This window comes from Thamnophis sirtalis, unplaced genomic scaffold (assembly GCF_051295495.1).
Source record: "Thamnophis sirtalis isolate CommonGarterSnake01/CBP01778 unplaced genomic scaffold, rThaSir2_p1.2 scaffold_5, whole genome shotgun sequence".
Classification (NCBI taxonomy): Eukaryota; Metazoa; Chordata; class Lepidosauria; order Squamata; family Natricidae; genus Thamnophis; species Thamnophis sirtalis.
In genome coordinates this window covers 112,765,672-112,785,774 of record NW_028261385.1, presented here as the reverse complement: position 1 = coordinate 112,785,774, position 20,103 = coordinate 112,765,672, and the positions used below count along the sequence as shown (strand labels likewise).

At 44.9% G+C, this 20,103-nt stretch overlaps 1 protein-coding gene across 1 annotated transcript; it reads left to right on the top strand.

The window, feature by feature from the left end:
• The first annotated feature begins 6,422 nt into the window (after positions 1-6,422).
• GBX2 (gastrulation brain homeobox 2) lies at positions 6,423-9,099 on the top strand. Its single transcript, XM_014057954.2, has 2 exons — positions 6,423-7,217; positions 8,553-9,099. The coding sequence occupies exons 1-2, from the start codon at positions 6,722-6,724 to the stop codon at positions 9,074-9,076; spliced, it is 1,020 nt and encodes a 339-aa protein (XP_013913429.1). The 5' UTR covers positions 6,423-6,721; the 3' UTR covers positions 9,077-9,099.
• Positions 9,100-20,103: the final 11,004 nt, after the last annotated feature.

Below are 20,103 nucleotides of genomic sequence, written 5' to 3'. Positions count from 1 at the left end.
CTAGTTTATGTAAATGTACTCAAGAAGTTAAACAGCAGAGAAGACTCTTTACCTGGGCTACAATTTAATTTACTATTATAACAACAATGTAATTTTCAGAAGTGGAAAGGCGTTAGGTTTATTTATTCAGCATTACTGCAGTTCTTCCAAATATGCTTTTTTATGGTAAAAGGTTGAACAAATTGATGTAATCAAATCTATAAATATATTAGTAGGATTCATGTAATCTCCTAGAAGATATATAGAAGGACCATAATTACTGAATGTTTTCAGACATGAACACAGTCATTAGCAGGGTGTGTATAAGTTGCAGAGTTCTAAACTGTCACCTGTCTTGCAAAATCTGAAATAAAAAATTGGCTGCATGAAAATCGGAATGCATAAAAAATACATCATAAGCATAAAGATCAGGCTCCAAACCAAAATCTTGCATGTATTTGAATTGTTAAGACTTTTCTGTATACTGCATCTTATTTTAACTCTTCAGTGGTAAAGCATGTAATGTGGATATTCATTATATCTGTACAAAATTGAAAGTATTATTCTAGTTAAATTTCAGACTGATCTGAACGTTTTTTTGTAATTCCAACAAAATCTCTATGCTTTCTTTTTTAATATTAATTCAGGATTATTTTGAGGGAGTATTTAATAATCGGTATATTTTAGATTTAATTAAATATTTATACTTTGAAATAAATGGTCTAGACCTGTTACATGCACTAATCTTAAAATGAAGAACACACTATACCAGATCTCTAAACTGGACTCTCCAGATGGTTAGCTTTGGTTTCCATAAGATGTTCAGAACTTCTACTGGATTTTTCTCTGGATTTTATACCAAATGACCATCTACAATTGATACTGTGATTTTTAATATGCGTGTAGTAAAGTGCTTATGGAAAACTTGGTCCCTGTGCAAAATATCATTTGCAGATTTTCAATCCTTCATTGGCCCTAGTTTACGATCTCATTTGCCATGATGACACCTAGGTACTTCAGGAAGACCCACAAGCAATGAAAACCACAGCAAATGCCCCTCGTCAGCCACCACTGTTTCCCAACTTTGCTTCTGCCTTTGTGCCTCACATGGGCCTCTGTCACAGAAAACGCTCTGGCCATTCTCAGCTCCATCCTTTCGTGAATTTGCTCAACCCCACTCTTCCCCCCACACCCAGGCCAGGTGAGCAATTGAGGAGGCAGAAATGAAGGCCCGCACAAGTGCTCCCCCCCCCCGCGCCCGCGCTCACATTTGGAAGCCAGTAAAACTAGACACGTCATGCCTAAGGGGTGTGTGTGTGTGTAAGGCCCCTGTCTAAGCAGCATGTCTAAGCTGCCACTAATGATCCGGTAGTAGCCATCCCTTCTCCGATCCGATCTCCTGATACCACTCAAGGTCAAGACAAATACCGTTTTTTTTTAAAAAAATTCCACCATGGAACAGCTTTCCTCATTGAATCTCTGAAAAATTCCCCAAAGGCGGCAGCTTTGTCGTGGGAAATGGCCCCGCGCATCTTTGGCCGCGATGCCTCGGCGCTCGTGTCTGGCTTGTTTCAGTCTCAAAGGCCGTCCCGTGGGCGCACGCCTAGCTGCCTGGCACGGCTTTGCTTCTCCTCTTCCGAGTCTCTGCGCAGGGAACGGAGCTGAGCAGCGGCCTCTCGCTACCTTTCTTGGACCTGAAATCTCGATGTTCCACTGCCACAATTCAGTCCCCTCTCCCACCCAGGCGCGCGGCTTTCGATTGGCCTGGCCCGCTGGAAGAGTCGCAAAAGTGTGGCAGCTTCTCTGCTGCCCTGCTCGCGCTCCGGTAGAAGGAGACGGGCTGCACATTTGCAGCCCGCGGATTACAAGTCCCAGGCGGGGACGGAAGCAGAACTGCAGCTTTAAGAGCCCTGCTGCCTTTGATCTGCACCAGAGCGCAGCGCTTCCTCTGCCGAGAGAGGTAGATTTAAACCACCATAATCACAGCCGGTACCTAGCAGGCTACAGAGCGGAGGAAAGAGCGCATTTCTTTCTCTCCTGGAGGTCCCTTTGAGATATCAAATGCTGCGGATCTCCGAGTCTCTTTCAGAGCAAGCCAATGGTCCTTGGCCCCCTGCCTCGAGAGAAGACGAAGCTTGACCCTTTGCAAGCCCAGGAAAAAGCACATGCCCTACAAACACTTGCACAGGGGCGCATTTCATCCTATTCTGAATAACAGGAGAGTTACACAACGCTGTATAACACACAGTCCAGATTTCAGTAGGGGATTATTTGTGCTCACATCTAAATTAATTTATTTATCCAGGTTAATTATTCTGGATTAAATGCTAGTCCTATCCCCACCTTCTTCCTGGAGCTCTACCGGTAATATAAATTAAATGTCCATTTTCATCTAAGTTTTTATCGAGGTAGCAATCGCACTTTCAATACATTCACCTCTCAGGCAAGACAGTTGGCGCTCCGGGAATGGATGCCAGCATCTTCGGGGTGCACTCTTGGAAGGAGAGACGGGGGTGGGGGTGGGATTGTCTGCAAAAGGAGATCATTCCCTTTGCTATGTGGTCACTAAACCAAAGAGGAATGGCGGCTGAGGATAGGTCGAGTCCCACTCCTGCTCTCTAGCTCGGTCTCCATCTCTCTTCCTCTCCCTCACTTCCCTCCCCCCACCAGCGACTGAGAGGTTTTCATTTCTTTCATTGAGCACAATGCACTCAAGTTTTCTCGTTTTGCTGGAAACTATTCAACTACTACAAGAGCATCATTCTGTCCTTCGGATAAAAAGTTGAATTTCAATTGAAAACAAAAATCCAGTTATTGGCAGTGCCTAGCTCTTTATATTTTTACAATATATAAATTTTAGGATTAAAATCATCATCCTGTCATAATTAAGATACAAATTGGAGGAAATGGTAGTGGGGAGAAATCAGGCATTGTCACTCATTAACCGAAATAATCACTCCCTAATCTGCTATCAAACGACTCCACCCCAGCCATTAAGTGAAATGCCAAAAAGAAACTCCTGGTTCAAATTTAAGGCAGGCATTGCTGAGTCAAAAGCAAAATCACCTCCATTCTGATTCCAAATGAGCAAATAAAAATTTCGAGATGAGAAGGGCGAGAAAGCGTTTTAAAACACCAGTACAAAAAAGTCTATGTTTTCTTAATTAAGTACAGAACGACCTGAAGGTCCCTGATTTGATAAGCTTCCATTAAAAAAAAGAAACTCAGAACTTTAACTTGTTGACAACCTTACTGACAATCTTCTCCGGGCGGCAAGATAAGCCCCAGCAACGGTAGACACCCCTTTCTTTCAACGCGGAAAAGGGGTAGTTTGAAAAGTTTATTTTTTTAGTTCCTCCGCCCCTCCTCCGCCCCCGGCCGGATCTTTAAGGAAAAGCTAATAGTTGCTCACATTTAAAAGCAAAAAAAAAAAAAAACTTTCAAGTTAGACGAATGCAAATGAAACCTTTAGATGTTTCGTTTTTGCTTTTGTTTTGAGTGCCGTTCCTCTTTAAAATAAGCCACTTGATCATTGCCTGGGAATCTCTATTAATCGAATGGGTTTGCCTTTTTGCCAGGTCCTTTATCATTATTTATGGGCTCTAGATTGTTTCAAAGTTCCCTTGACGTTCGATTTACAAGTTTGGGGCTCTTTTCTTTTCCCTGTCCTGCCTTTTGTTCTCAAGAAAGACATCGTGTTGGAAGGGCTTTGAAAAGCCAAACACGAGAGGCCTGCCCGTGAAAAAGGAGCAGACTCGGTCCTTTTTAATTCGTCCGGGCTAGTGAATGACTCTTTGACATAATTGCAGAAGCCATTTCAAAAGCTGAGGGTGGGGGGTGCCTTCCATTAAAGCTGCCTACGTCAACTCTATAGAGGGGGGAGACTTTCCGAAGCGGATTCTCTCCTCCACCATCTCTTCGAAAGAGTGAATAAAATAGTTTATTGGGGAAAGGGGAAAAGAAGGAAGAAAGAAAAGAAAAAGGAGGAGGGAGGGAGAGACGAGGCTCCCATCTGTTTGCTCCTCGCAAATCGATGCCTCCGATGCCTTCTCCGGAGAACGTTTCCTTTTACACAAGAACTCTTCGCGAAACCTGCCCCGGCAGGACTTTTAGATAAACTTGGACGGAAAAAATGTTTTTCTCGCCAATCAACAAGCTCCCTCAGATCCTTGAGCCTGCAGTCAACTGCTACTTCAAGGAGGGGATAGTCACTCCAACCCGACATTCCAAACTCCCCGTCCCCTCAGCCTGACGACGCGAACCGCCTCGCAGCAAAATTGGGAACGATTCTCAAGCCTGGAGTCGAAGCAACAGCGCGGCCAAGCCCGAAGACCGCGCCGCTTGATCGGGATCAGCCATCGGGGTGGCCCTTTGCCTCAGGATAAGGAGGCGTGTGGGAAATGTTAGGGACCAGGGTCCGAGGAAACCCGAATTTTGAATTTGGCTTCTGGTTCCCTCAGGACCCGAGGCGGGAAGGCCGAGCCTCCTCCGGTACTTCTAAAAGCAGACGGCTCCTCCTTTCTCCCTCCCCCAGAACCCCCTTTCTGCCCAGCCATAAATCTCCCCGAGGAATGGAGTGGGAAACAGGCGCGGGCGCGGGGGAGGGGTGTCTTGGCGGTACTTTTCTGGCATTCAGCAGACTGCAAAGGGGGTCTGGGATCGATGTTGCCTAATCGTTACAACCCTTGCTAGGCGTTGGAATCATCCAGCGGGTGGTAATAGTTAAATGGTATGACCAACGATCAAACCGAGCTTTCCAAAAATAGGTCTTTCCAGAAACGCTATCCAATCTATTCTCCCTTCCCAAACTGGCAACCATCATACAAGGGGAGCATAAGGAAATGAGGAAACCTGTTTTGAGGGGAGTGCAGGGAACGGAGAGGGGAGGAGGGGACTAAGGTTTTATACCCTGCGAAACTGCCAGGCTTAATAGAAATGAAGAAGGGAGTGAGAGGAACTGAGTTCAAATTCAAACAACAGACATCCTGTTTCTGCCTGCCCGGGCTTACTCTTCCCTGCTGCTGTTGCTGCCCTGTTTCTGGAGATGAAAGGTCCCCCCTCAATCCTTCACTTCTTTTTCAGTCACAGGAATAGCATGTTTTCCTCGCAAAGGCTGCTAAGAGGAGGGACCGAAGTGAGGGGAAAGGTATGCGATTTTTCAAATGGCTTCTGGTCTTTTGTGGGAAAACGCAAAACGTGTAGCGCAAAGGGGCAGAAATGCGGGCGAAGGAGACAAGACACAGAAAGGCTGGATCTACAAAGGTTTAGATCGATACGTTCATAAATATCGATTAGTCTTTATTTTCCAATTAACTACTCTTGTAAAGAAATTCCCATTACCCATGTAACGACCCTCATTTCTCTCTGATCGTTATCTTGTTAGGGTCTCCAAAAGGCATTCTCCCCAGTGGAGGTCATTAAATTTTAGTAGCAATTGCAGGCTCGGGTAGGAAGATTTTCTGGCTAAATGCAGCCGTCCTCCCATCTAGACGACAATAAGTTCCTTCAAATATCGTCAAACTTTTGACTTCAGGCAAGTGGTGTCTACAGTTCCCGTGTACGGTTTCTTACGTCACTGCCGCTGACCCTTAAATCATTATTTCCAAGAGCCAAAGCAGCCCCTCTGACGAAGGAGAGGGGAAACCAGTGAGGCGCGCGCCGCGGAGCGGGTGGGGGCGGATGCTGCTAATCCATCTCCCCGAGTTCTGGAGCCCCCGACCCTCCTGATCATTCCAGGCTCCAGCCTTCCGCGGGCAAAAGAAGCGTTCGGAAAGGATCAGAGGAAAGGATATGTGGGCGGGGGATAAAACCGGCACGGAATTGAAGGGATCCAAAGTCACAAGCGGAGGAATCGGATGGAGCGCTCGGAACCAGCTGCTGAGTGTCAGGGGTTGAGATCCCAGCCGATCTTTGCCTGTTGCTCACCCTCAGGGACAAATGAAGACCCGGGCCTTGGCCTTCCGGGGGGTGTGCCTCAGGTCACAGAGCAGCACAGGGAGGTTCGTTTCCTCGCGGATGCATCAGGTCTACCGAACACTCTGTCCCAGTCGGGGCAAGAGACAAGCAAAGCAGTGGGCGGCAAATTGCACCCCCGTTCTTGCACACGTCCGCCCCGCACGAGTGCGGAAAGCTTCCCGTCAAGCCAAGCTTCAGAGGATGCGCTACCAGATTGTCGGACTCGGCTCCCTTTCCGCGGACCGGAGGAGGGGCGGAGTTAAAATCTCTTCGCCGCCGCCGCTCCGCCGCACATTCCTCTCCCCATCCCTCTCCCTCACACTTCCTGGCCAATGAAGAGGGAGAGAGGCAGCCACGTGGTCCGGAAAGGTTCCGAGCCTGGCAAAATGTGAATGAGAAAGAAGAGCGCGATTCAAAGGTACCGCCGACACCCAAGAGTGAGTGAGTGTGAGAGAGAGAGAGAGCGCTTGGCGTCTGGCTCTCTGAGGGCCCCAAGAGAGAGAGAGCGCGCTCCGAGGGACAGAAAGAAGGCAGGCAGGCCTTTCCTGGGAAGTGTCTAGGTTCGGATTGGATCGCGGCTCAAGGCAACTCGACCCGATGTCTCCCTGCCGCGGACAGGGAGACCCAACTTTGACCCTCTGTTGCCCAGTCCAGGCAGTCCCCTACATCCGCCGCTGCCGCCGCCAGTCCTGGTCCCGCTCGTCCCCGGCCAGCACCTGGCCCTAAAGCCACCGGGCCACCCCGTCTGCTTCTTGTCTCGCGCGCCTCCTTGGCCTGTAGCGCCTCTATGAGTGCAGCTTTTCAGCCGTCTCTCATGATGATGCCGCGCCCTTTGGGAAGCAGCACTGCCTTCAGCATAGACTCGCTCATCGGCAGCCCGCCTCAGCCCAGCCCGGGCCACTTCGTCTACACAGGCTACCCTATGTTCATGCCCTACAGACCAGTAGTCCTGCCGCCTCCTCCACCACCACCGGCCGCCATGCCCCAGACAAGTCTGCCGCCCTCACACCATCACCAGATTTCCAGCCTACCCACCAGTTTTTGCTCCAGTCTGGCACAGGGCATGGCTTTAACTTCCACCCTCATGGCCACCCTGCCGGGCACATTCTCGGCTTCCCCGCAGCACCAAGAGGCGGCGAGAAAGTTTGCACCACAAGCTCTCCAGGGCAGTTTTGACAAGGTGGATGCCATTCAGGCAGAAGCTGAAGACGGCAAGGCATTCTTGGCCAAGGAGGGCTCACTACTGGCCTTCTCTGCCTCCGAAGCAGTGCAGGCTTCTCTCGGTAAGTACCTCGGCTGGCAAGTGCATTTCCGTGTCTCAGACGTGCTGCAGACAGTTGGCTACAAAACTAGCCCTGGCCGAGGAAGCCAAAGTGAAACGGAGTGTGGGTACCGATCATCTTGTCTTCAGGTGACCCAGGTCATATAATTCTAACCGGAAAGGCAGCCTGGAAAATTGAAATGCGTAAACTTTATGAATGTATCTGTGCGTTCATGCGAATATTTGCATTTCTCTTAGTTTTCCACGCAATTCTCATGGGCAGCAAATTAAAACCTCAAGGATGCGGGGGGGGGGGAATGGGCACATTCATATTAATACAGGGTGTGCATATTGCTATTGTTCTATTGCTGTAATTCTGTTGTTATTATTTGAGGCGTTTAGAAAGGCATTATTATCGCCGTCCGTGAAACATGAACACGGGACTGCTCCGGTATTTAACTTAACATTTATGTAACATAATATCATAACATGAATATTATTCCTTCCTTAAATCCTTTTAGGATTTCGAGAACAAGGGCAGGGGGGGAAGGTTAAGCAATAGATTATTCAGGGATTATCCCTCCTAATCGATTCCTTACATACAATTAGAAGTGTTTGTGAACGTGAAGGACGTTTAGAAAATGCAATTTGGAATGAGTAAGCCAAAGAGCAAGGCACTGACACGTTAGCCTGGCGAATTTCCTTATGTCCCTTGCTTAAGAAAAGAAGCAAGTCTTGAGAATGAGCAAAAAAAAGTGGCATGCACCAAGATGGGTGAACCCAACTCCTTTTCCCATTTTGCATGCCATTTTGACGTTCTGCTTTCCGCTTGGCGATCTATGGGCGCAAAGAACATTCAAAGAATACTGCGATGAATTTGCTGACAACGAAGAGTCTTGTGGCATCCAAAAGGTGTAGGGGTTGGGGGAAGCAGACACTTCCGGGAAAACGCGACGGACTTCAGCCCCGAAAGCTTGTGCTTTCATTATTTCGATGCCTCTGCCCTAAAACTGTTTCTAGAACTCACCGAAAAATAACTTTTAACTTTACTGAGTTTCTCCTCAGAGTACCGGGGGAAATGGTTCTCGGTCCCTCTGTCCTATCCCTGGCTCATCCCCATTCTCCTCTGACTTGCATCCAAGCCGGATTCTGCTACCTCGGAATTAAGCCTAAAATCTCTCCCCATCCCTCAGGTTGCACGGAGGAGGAGGAGGAGGAGGAGGAGGAGGAGGAGGAGGAGGAGGAGGAGGAGGAGGAGGAGGAGGAGGAGGAGGAGGAGGAGGAGGCTGTTCTTGGGAATGCTGGCAAAAATCTGGGTGAAACATATAAACAGATGCTGTTTTTGGCTTTCCTCCAGGCACCACACGAGCAGCCTCAGGAAAAGAAGACGCCAAAGCGGAGGACGATTCGAAAGGCAAAGAGGAAAGTTTCTCGCTGGACAGCGATCTCGATTATAGCTCCGACGATAATCTGCCGGGCCAATCGGCGCACAAGGAAGACGATACTGGCAACGGCCTGGAGGAGAGCAGTCAGAACTCGGCGAACCCAAACAGTACCACTTCAACGGGAAAAAACCGCCGCCGGAGAACTGCCTTCACCAGCGAGCAGCTGCTGGAACTAGAAAAGGAATTCCACTGCAAGAAATACCTTTCTTTGACCGAGCGATCCCAGATTGCGCACGCCCTCAAACTCAGCGAAGTGCAGGTCAAAATCTGGTTCCAAAACAGGAGGGCCAAGTGGAAACGGGTGAAGGCGGGGAATGCCAATTCTAAGACCGGGGAGCCGTCCCGAAACCCCAAGATTGTGGTGCCTATCCCAGTGCACGTTAGCCGGTTCGCAATCCGGAGCCAGCACCAACAACTGGAGCAGGCCAGGCCGTGAGCGGGGACAAATCTGAACGAGGTTACCCCCCCCCCCCCGGCACCGATCTTTTCCTGTCCTCACGCGCACAATCATCTCTCCTCCCCGTCCGCCCGCCCCCCTCCCCAAATTGGGGCATAAAAGAGAATTTTTCACTCACCAAGTGAAGGAACCGCTAACCAAACTAATTAGGCCACGCTGAAGTACATTTATAAACCATCCATCAGAAAACTCGTGTCATTTTTCCAGAGGGAATATCAAAAGACTTGGAGGAACTATTTACATATTTATGAAAATGTCCAATTTTATATATAAAGCGCTGGATCTCAGCTGCTGTATTTTGACTGTGACGAGACCAATGAGCAGTGAGGTGAAGTCTGACATTCCAAAAGTACATTTTATTGTCAAAAATTTCAACATCTCTTCTCCCACTGTTATTCTCCTTCCCCAATTCCTTTAAATGAAAGAAGAAGAAAACTACCATTTTAACTTGTACAGCTTCTTCTTCTTCCTTTTCTTTCCTTTCCGGTCCACCCTCCTACTTCTCCTCTTCATTTTTTCAAGGGGGGAGCGATGGAGAAGCAAATGAGATATTCTTCCGGTGCACCTCTGTTTTTTATCCCCTTATTCTAAGTCGCGTTTCTCCTCCCCACTCTTTTCTTTAAATGCACGAGTTTTTTCTATTGTGTTGAATTAATTTATTTCAAATGTAGTTTACTTTTTTAAGTTATGCAAATGAAACAAAACATAATGATGTTGTGAATAAAATGCCCAAACGAGAAAAACAAAAACAGACAAGACTGAGCAGCTCTTCTGTATGAAGTTCTAAGTTCCGAAAACTCAGGATTGTGGAACTTCATCGGCACTTTCCTCTTTGGTGCCGATCCCGTCCACAGCCCCGTTCCTCTTTTAAAGAGGCGACGGGTTCAGCTGAGGACGGGGGTGGGTGGATGGGCAATAAGAGGGTGAGCGCCTGATGAAGAAACCTGTCTGATGTTGCTCAGAATAGCTGCAAACGGTACCCGAAAGCTTAACTGAGGGGTTGCCATGCACCAGGATCACCAGTTTGGGCCCTGGTAGAGTAGCAGGTGATGACCCTACCTCTCTTGGCAAGCGGAGACGGGAGAAGCACTGGGTGTCCTGGTCTTAGTGTTTGGTGGTCTGCGCTAGGGAGATGTTTAGGTCAGAGGGGAGACCCTCCATTTCTTGACGGAAAAGGAAAGGCTCCTGCTGAGTTTTTTTCTTTCTTGGCATAGGTTTGACCAAGCCAGCTCAACGTGCCAGCAATTCTACCTTTCCGGATTAATTCCGGACGAGAACAAGATCGTTGGAAACAAGAAGGGAAAGGAAGGGAAGGGGGCAGAACAAACCGATTGTGAGGGCTTCTCACAATCTAGATCCAAACGCCTGGTTCCGACGTTGCTGCAACCGTAGGAAAGTAAAAAAGGAGGAGAAGGATTTTCTGTAGAAGCTTCAACACAGATTGCCACAAAAAGTTGAATGCGGTCTGGGTCCCACCGCCACCACCACCTCGAAACAGTGTTGCCTCCGTTGCTTTTTACCCAGTAACAATATGCAAGCCAACATGCAGGCCAACTTCTGCAAATAGGTGTGTCCAACTCTTTTTTCCGCTCTTCTCTAGCTACGAAAATTACTGGCTAAAATAGTCTAGGGCTGGACGGTATACTTGTGTAGAAGAGGCAAGAGGAGAAAGGCGATTCCCTGACCAAGTCAAACCTGTGGGAGGCAGGAGGCGACCCCGAAGAGTTTCTGCCGCTTGCCTGCCAATTAACAACTGGCAGCGAACAAGTTTGAAAAACCCTTTCAACCCCACCCATTCACTTGGGGAAACAGAAACAAATATACCCATCAACGTGACTGGGAAGATCTGAGATGTCTCAGATTGCCGCGGGGTCTGCACCAGTACTCCGGGGTGCCTGCGTCTGATGGGCCTGACGACGTACAAAATCGGAACAAGCAGCGTGGCTCAGTCAGCCGCCGGTTCTGCTCGCTTTTAGGCGATGCTGCTTTCCAGATTTCGAAGAAAAGGAGAATTGCTTTTGATTGCCCGATATAAGGACCGTTTCTCTTGAACGCGTTAAAGAGGGTCCTCTTCGGACAGTGGGCCCACCTTCCAGTGTGCCTGCTCCCCCCCCCCCAAGGCTCGGAGAACCTGCTCCACTCTAATGCTAACAGATCTAAAAGCCTCCTCCTCCTCTGGCTGAAGAGTCCCATTTGAGCAGAAAAGGGCAGTTTCAACATCTTCCAAAAAGTTAAAGAGGGAAGGAAGCCGGGAGCTCGCAAAACCTTTCCTATGATTTCTCAGCTGCCTTCTGGTTAGAGCCTTTGCTGTTTGCTCGTCTGCAAACAGTGTCCATATAGGGGTCCCTGTCCGCCACGGTTTTCTGTGCGAGAGGGAACAGAGAGACATCCGGCGGGAGGGAAAGGGCCCAAGCGCGTGCACACCTGGTGGATGGTCGATTTCTTCTTCTCACACTATAATTTGAACGGAGCAGGAGGGGAAATGGTCGCTTCCCGCAGGGTCAGGAAAAGCCCTAAGCGGGACCCCCGAGGCCAGGGCGGGAGCCAAGAAGATAAACAAGCGAGGGGGGTGGGCTGATAGATGCCACCATTCACCATTGCAGCTTTCATTTGGCTGCCTAATGAGTCAGATCACAGGGAGAGAGAAAAATTGTCAATCGCCCAGACCCTAATGAATTTTTTTGCAAATTGTAATCAAGCCAGGCCGTCTCAGCTCGCTGATTAATGAGACCCAAGAGGCTTGGTCGGCACCTCCGCTTTTTATTCCATCCCAGCCTCCCTGCACTAAATTAACAGCAACTTGTCTGCGCTTCAAATTAACTCCCAATGATTAATTCTGATGGGGGGGCCTGAAGAATAGCTTGCGTTAATAGACACTGGCCTCTGATGCTGTTTGAAATTAATATACTTCCCCCCTCTGGCTGCCGGCTTTAATCCAGAGTTGGCTTTGACATCCCTATATTTGTTGTTATAATAAATCTCACTTACATCTGCACATCAAATCATTACAAAGCCCACGGTCCCATCCCAGAAAGCTGGGACTGCATTGAAAAAACAGTCGGGAAAGTTGGACTGGGATTTGCCTGTTTTGCACTTAACAATAAATCCCTGCTTACATTAACAGAAGTGTATTTTAGATCTGATGAGGAATAAGATACACACACAACATACATCTGTGTATGAATTTTAAATGTTCTCTCTTTTTTTTAAACAGAGAAAGTAGCTGTTTTTTTTTTCTTTTGGGCGGACAATTAAGATGATAATCGCGGAAGGTTGATTCATTTCTTGTCCCGATAGGAAACTACGGTACAAGCTCAAACTAGAAAAACAAAAAGGGTGTTATTTTTCTCGCCCCCGCGAAGGGCAGCGGGGCGGAGGGCCGAGGCAGAAGAAAACAGCTAGAGTATCTGCTCCCCTTCACTTGGAGGCTTGGTCACCGAGGTTTCCTCCACATGGTGAACAAGGGGCCTCTCCGAGTCTCCGCCGGCAAACGGTCTACTATTCTTCTACCGGCAGCGAATCCGCCTCCACTTACAGGTTCGGTGGCTGTTTCCAAATCCCCCCCCCGCGAATTTTCAGCGAGCGGCCTAGGGGTGGGACGCCTGCGAGCGATCCAGGCACCTTTCTCTCTCCCTCCTTTCTCGCTCCGCAGAAGAGTCGCATCTCTCTCCCATCTTGATTCTGTTTGTATTGACTTAATTGGCTTAATTATTTCTGCCGTGATTGGCAAGCTGGCTTATCTTTTTAAGCGACCCTCCTGCCTCAGGGGTCTGCCAATGATCCCTTGTCAGAGTGAAGGCGGATTGCTTTGGCAGACCCCTAAGTTGCACAAGAAGACCTTTGCAATGGAAAGCAATGGAGAGAAATCTGGGAATGACCCGATCTGGCTTCTATTTGGTGGGAGGCCTTTTGGCAGCATAGCAATATGGTCTCTTTAATTAAAACCCACCCCAACTGTACAGCAGAAAAACGGTGCTGTGCCAAAGGAAATTATAAACGGGTAATCTTGTTGTCTCCACGTATTTCCACTCCAATTTATAATCGAAAACGATAGAATTGTTAGCTGCAAAACTCTAAAGGCAGACCAAAACATGAAAAACTTTTCTAAAAGCTTTCCTTGCAAAAAGTGTCAGGAAAACAGCCCCTTTGGGAATTGAGCAGGGGGAAAATAGAGGAAAGGGAAGAATCATATTCTCCTCCCCCCTCCCTTCAAGAGGCACCCAACACCTCCTTCGATATTTTTATGATTTTGTGCCCGGGAAGCCAGGCCAGAACCAGTCCACCGAGTCTCCATAGCATGAGAACTAGAAGAGCGCAAGACTGCACCTGGAAGGATAAAGCCAGAGGGGAGGCAGCAATCATGTGGAAAGGGCGAGGAAGGAGAGGACGTTGGCCGCGTTATCCGCGCAGCAATTGTTTCATTGAGAGTCGAAAGCAGAAGGATTTACTTCTGTGCTTTAAACTTAACATCTATTTAGAGTTTTGAATGAACGTCTCTACTAGAATTCTGCGGTCAGGAACTGGGGCCCTTTAGTCATAATTTGGATCCGAATTGTGAGCACCGGAGCCGTTTTCACCTAGCGGCCGCTTCCAACCAACTGATCTTATCTTTTCCCATGGCAAGTTCTTTACTACTACAACTGGTAGCCCTGTTTGGGGTCCTAGCATTCAGCACAACTCGAGAAAGCTAAGCAGCACCGGGCCTTGTTAGCAGGAGGACCTCGTGGAAATCCATGGCTTGCGTAGCAAAAGATCTTCCCGAAGGCGGCAAAGCCTATCTGGATTACTGCTAGTAAAACGGAGCGAATGCGTCCCAGAGTTCCACCAGAAGGCGGCTTTTCCTTCTCAGGGTTAACGCAGCTATTATCTCTAACCATCGCCGCCAAAGGCTGCACCGGGAAAGGTTTCCGTTAGGCGGTCTCTCTAGTTTTCTTAACGGCTGGCTAGTTCCACGACACCGGTGCACATCTTTCTCCCTGCAGCTTAGCAAGATGGGCCTCCCAAGGTTGGCCGACCACGGGCTTCTGAACTCGCTGTGTTTCTTTCTGGAGGGCCTTCGGAATGGTATCCGCGGCCAGCTCAATCTTCATCTTCATCAATCTAAACAGGAGAAATACGAGAGGGATAACTTGAACATGAAGGCAAATCAAACTGTCACAGTAATAAAGTGCTTGAAACATTGACCCACAAAAGCAACACCATATGTATGGAGACAACTTGTATGAATTATAAATTACATCGTTAAAATTGATTGCCTATTTTAACCATCCCAAAACACAGGTTGAAGTGCTCCCTGCCAACTAGATTCTCCTTACTACAGGAGGTCCTTTCAGGCTTGCCAGCCAGAGATGCTTCTCCAAAGAGACCAGGTATGGCTATGGAGACAAAAAGATGTTAATGGCAAGGTAATTTGCAAACCAGTGTCAGGTTTCAAGAGCTTTGAAAAACTAGAATTTGGCACATTTGGCACTTCCTATACTGCTTGGTTGAACTGGGCCCCTTTTCAGAAGGAACCCAAGCAATCTGGTAAGTCACATAGTGTACTGGAGCATATTTGGTCCACCCTAAAGCAAAACTGATGCTTCAGCACAATGTTTTAACTTTTTGAAAATAGTAAAATAGTAAAATAGTAAAAATGAAGTAACATGTATTTTCATGCTTTGCCTTTCAGCCTTGAAAATATACACAATAAACAGAATACCAATACATAAAACACAAATAAAATATGCATACCATTCAAATTAAAAGCTCAGCCATATAATAAATGCCATTGAGATAATGTAATAATTTTCACAGGTTTGTTATATTAAATTATAAGAACTTAGAAAATATTTATTCTGTAAAAGTATGAACAAAATTTAGTTTTATTGCTATTAGTTTTATGGAGGGAGGTCAAAGTACTTAAGGCCCGCCCACAAAAATTGCAATGCAAGCTTGTCATAAAAAATGAAACTCTATCTAGCTGCACCTAGCCTTCCCTAACGGGAGCTTGTTGGTTGGGCCAATTTGTTCAACTCATTTATTACTCACACTACACTTTCCCTGCATGGGACTAGGTAAGTTATTCATGGCAAAATCATTTCAAAGTTCCCCAAAGCTGCTCTACTCAAGTACAGACAAGCAGGAATATCTGAACGCCAAAAGTTCCACCCAGTTTCAAATGCAAGTGCTATTTCCACTGCTTAGCTTGTCTTGCTGTTGCTCTGGTATGCAGTCAAGTCAAGGGACAAATGGGATATGATGCCTTGAATCTCAAGCTATAACTATGAAACTCTCTTTTTTGCAATTCATCAAGCTAACTTCACCCCTCCTCTCCAAGAAAGCATGTCACTGTCCTTCCAAAATAAAGAACATATGTCATATGTTTTTTTAAATGAAAGTCACAAAAATGCACTAAGCCATTTCAATTGCTCCTCAAATATCTTATAATATTTTTCTATGATCAAATATTAACAGTTTCCTGGCTTGATAAGGGAAATAAGTAAGACTGCCCAGTACCCATCATGTCAGCTGAAAGCCTAATACAGCCATACATGTTAGCTATATTTCAGAGATGAATGCAATGTATAGTTTTGCATTGAACTCCCATCCAAATTAAGGAGAACAAGCCTTACTATTTTAGGAGCAACTGCAGATACTCAGAAATTCAGAATATTCTAATAGTATGTGTACTAATTAGCAAGCTCACTATAAAATCCTGGGCTTAAGGCAGCATGTTCTTCAAATAGCTTAATTTTTGATAGTAATATTAAGTTCAAGGTATATGCAATTCAAAAAGTAAATTAAGTCACTCCCCAAATGTCTTCTACTGCACTGACTCCTTCTTTAGGATAAAGACTCCCCAACTCTTCCCCAAGAGGCAAAACAAAGGGAAACCATTTTGGAGAAAATTCTGTCTTGGGGGCGGGGGCAAGTGGGAGGAGGAGGAAGAGAAGAGCAAAAGCTAACTGGATCCTAAAGAATGGAGTCTGCCTCTTCAGTGGTTGCTTTTTCTCCCCTGCTGGGCCCTGACCATAGAACCTTCTAATCTATTTATTTCAATCCACTTCATCCTCTCTCATGCTTTTGTTATGGTTTCAGCCCCTGGCTTTGTGGTATGACCAAGAATCTTTTATAAGCCCCTTCCCCTCTTGTTTGAGGTCCCTGTTGCTGCTTGAATTACAATGGATAAAACAGGATTACACTGACCTGATCCTATTAAACCCTGCCAACTGATCTGCACTGACACCCCCCTCCCAAGCATCCATCACAAACTTACTTAAAAGTTTTCTGCAGTCATGTATGCACAGAGAAGTGGGAAACTGAAAACTGAGATGAGGCTGATAAAAGCCAATAGTGATGGAGATTTCTTTTTCACGTCAGTGTAAGAAGTTTTTCTTTCTTGGTTAGAGATTCTTCCAACTGATGCATCTTTATTTATGCCTGTCTACATTGAGTAGTCTCATTCCTGTCACTGTGATTAGACTATGAGACAGTGAGCAGGGTACCGACAAAAAAGTCTTAGCTAAGTTAAGGAGATATTATTTTGGAATTTTTTTCCCCCTCCAAATACTAGCTTAAAGTATGAATTTTGTGTATGTTCAAGAGTCATAGATAAATTAAATGATTACAGCTATTGGTTATATAATATGATTGCAGGATATTTATGTTCTCTGGTATCATCCCACACAATTCAAGGTTTCTCTGGCCAATTTATTATTTGTTTATTTAAATATTTAAATATATTGCCTGTATACACAGGACACCAAGCACTGTAGAATATAAAAGAATTATCAAAGTTTATGTTAAAATATTTTAAAATAAAGCAATATTAACACATTACATCACCAAATGTCAAGGGAATTATTTAAAAAATCTTTTTAGCATGAAGTAAAATATACGAAAGGAGATGCTTATTCATTTTCTAGAAAAAAGTTAAGATTTCAGAAAGTGGAAAGCAAAGTTCCTTGTCTATGTTAAGAAAATATCTGCTAATGATTATTCTATTTTATTATTCTAAGACTGTATTGTATATATAGATTAAGAAGGTACAGTATATGGCTGCCAAAGTCAAATATAGTGCTTTTGGGCAACTTAAAACAGCCGAAGAAAACAAGCAAAAGAACAGTTCAAATTAAAAGGCATTTTCTCCAGATGGAAACTCCATTCAACCAAACCCAATGTCCCAGAAGGTAATCAGGTTTTTAAAGCATTTCTGAAGACCAACGAGGCTGGGGTCAGCTATATTTTAAGAGAACTTAAAAAGCTGTTCTATGTCATGTCCCCACTAGTTCTTCTTTTCTCTAGACTAGCCAAACCCAAATCCTGCAACTGTTCTTCATATATTTAGTCTCCAGCCTTTAATCATCTTGGTTGCTCTTCTTTGCACTTTTTCCAAAGTCACATCTTTTTGTAATATGGTGACCAAAACTGGATGCAGTATTCCAGGTGTCATTTTAGTAAGGCTTTATAAAGTAGTACTAATACTTCATGTGATTTTGATTCTGTACCTCTGTTTATACAACCAAGGATTGTATTAGCTTTTTTGGTTGCTGGTGCACACTGCTGACTCATGTTTAATTGATTGTCCACTAGGGCTCCAAGGTCCCTCTCACAGTTACTATTTTTAAGTCAGGTTTCACCTAATCTGTATCTGTACCTTTGGTTTTTCCTGCTCCAGTGTAAAACATTAAATTTCATTTTGTTGGATAAGGCCCATTGTTAAGTCTGTCAAGATCTTTTTGGATCCTAAGCTTGTCTTCTGGAATGTTGACTATTCCTGCCAGCTTAGTGTCATCTGCAAATTTGATGAGATCCCCTTCTATTCCCTCATCTAAGTTATTTATGAAGATATTGAAGAATACTGGGTCTCAGACGGAACCTTGGAGTATCTCACTGCTAACTTCCCTCCCTATAGATGCAGTACCACTAAGGACTACTCACTGAGTATGATTTGTCAGCCAGTTACAAATCCATCTGGTGGTGATGCTGTCTATCCCACATTTATCAAGAAGTAGGTTGTGGTTTAGTTTGTGAAATGCTCTGCGAGTCTAAATATACTATGTTCACAGCATTTGCTGCTTCATTTTGCTGGTCTTCTAATTTAGTCACTTTGTCAAAGAATTAAATAAGATTGGTTTGGCAATCTGTTTTTAACAAACTGGTGCTGGCAGTTATTTGTTTTAGATGTTCACGGATCTGATTTTTAAAATTATTTTTTCCCAGAATCTTCCCAGCTATTGTTGTTAGGCTGATTGGGCTGTAGTTTCTTGGGTCTTTTTTTTTTTTTAAGATGGGAACCATATCACTCTCATCCAAGGTTGCAGCAACTTCAACCCCCTCTATCACTTCTATACATGATTTTAAAGGCAATTATTCAACATTTCAATATTCCATTTTAATGCCAATGATGTTATAAATGGTTCCACCACAAAACTGCGGACGACAAAATCGCGCTCGACGAAAGCGCGTACGTGACGTCATCACAGCGCGACGAAAACATCGCGCTGTGATCGATAAATGTAAAAATAAAGCGAACACCTTACCCTAACCCCCCCAAACCTAACCCTAACCCTAACCCTAACCCTAACCCTTAACCTAACCCTAAATCTAACCCTAAACCTAACCCTTAACCTAACGCTAAACCTAACGCTAACCCTTAACCTAACGCTAAACGTAACCCTAACACTCTAAACCTAACCCTAACCCTTAACCTAACCCTAACCCTAACCCTAACCCTAACCCTAACCCTAACCCTAACCCTTACCTTTATGTGAATCGGCTTGCTTTAATTTTATTTTTATTTCAATTTTTAATTTTTTTGTTGCGCTGTGATGACGTCAAATGCATGCTTTCGTCGAGCGCGCTTTTGTGGACCGCGGTTTTGACGGGTCACGGTTATAAATGTACATGGTAATCCATCTTTCCCTCTCTAGTCTTTCCCATCAAATTGTTACTTATATTCTATTATATAAAAAGAAGGAAAACAAATTATATCTGCTAATATTCCTCCTTAATCAGGTCACTATTACTAATCCTAATATATAAAGGTAGGTGTTCTTATTTCTTCCTCTATAAATTTCTAATCAGGTCATCATTATATTATAAAATAGAAGAAAAAACCTATAATAATTTCTTACTATCCATCGTCTCTCGCCTATTTTAATTCCTATTCATTTTTCTTATTCAATTCTTATTCATTTTTCTTATTCAATTCTTATTTATTTTTTGGCTCACCTCCCATATTCCTGTCTTGGATCTTTATCTCTATCAACTTCTGTATCTTTACCATTCAGACTGAATATATCTCCCATCTCTATCCTTCTAAGTTGCCAGGTCTCCAGAATATTCACCCATGCCCTTATCTCCCTTTCAAAAGTATCTTCCCAGTTTTCTGATTCTGTTTTAAAATCTCTTAAAGTGCTTTCCCCTTAGTTTATTTCATCAATCATTATTATCTTTATCATCTTCTCCTTCCCATCTTTCGATTTTGTTTGCTGGTTTGTCCATTCTGTCTTTTCTTCCATTCTTTCTGCTATCTCCTCTCTTTCCTGGGCTCTTTGATCTTTGTTCATCATCAGTTGTAGCATATTTTCTATTTTCCCATGTATGCCTTGCATTAGGTTCTTTAGCTCTTTCATTTTTTTTGATAGAATCTAATGGTTTGAGACATCAATGTCATTTCTCTTGAAATCTCACTCCTTTCCCTCTGATGAAGCATCTTGTCTTAATTTAATAAGTCCCATTCTTACTCAAGTCCAAAAGCAATATATTCCAATCCAATGTTACTCATCAACGAGTTCAGTTATCATAATCTTTTATTAATCAATTCCATTTACCATATTTTTTGGAGTATAAGATGCACCGGAGTAAAAGATGCACCAAAATTTGGAAGAGACAAATTTAAAAAATGTAGGTAGATAGATAGAGGGATAGAGAGAGAGGGAAATACAGTAGGTAGTAGGGAGAGAGAGAGTAGTTAGGTAGGTAGGTAGGTAGGTAGATAAAGGGATAGAGAGGGAGAGAAA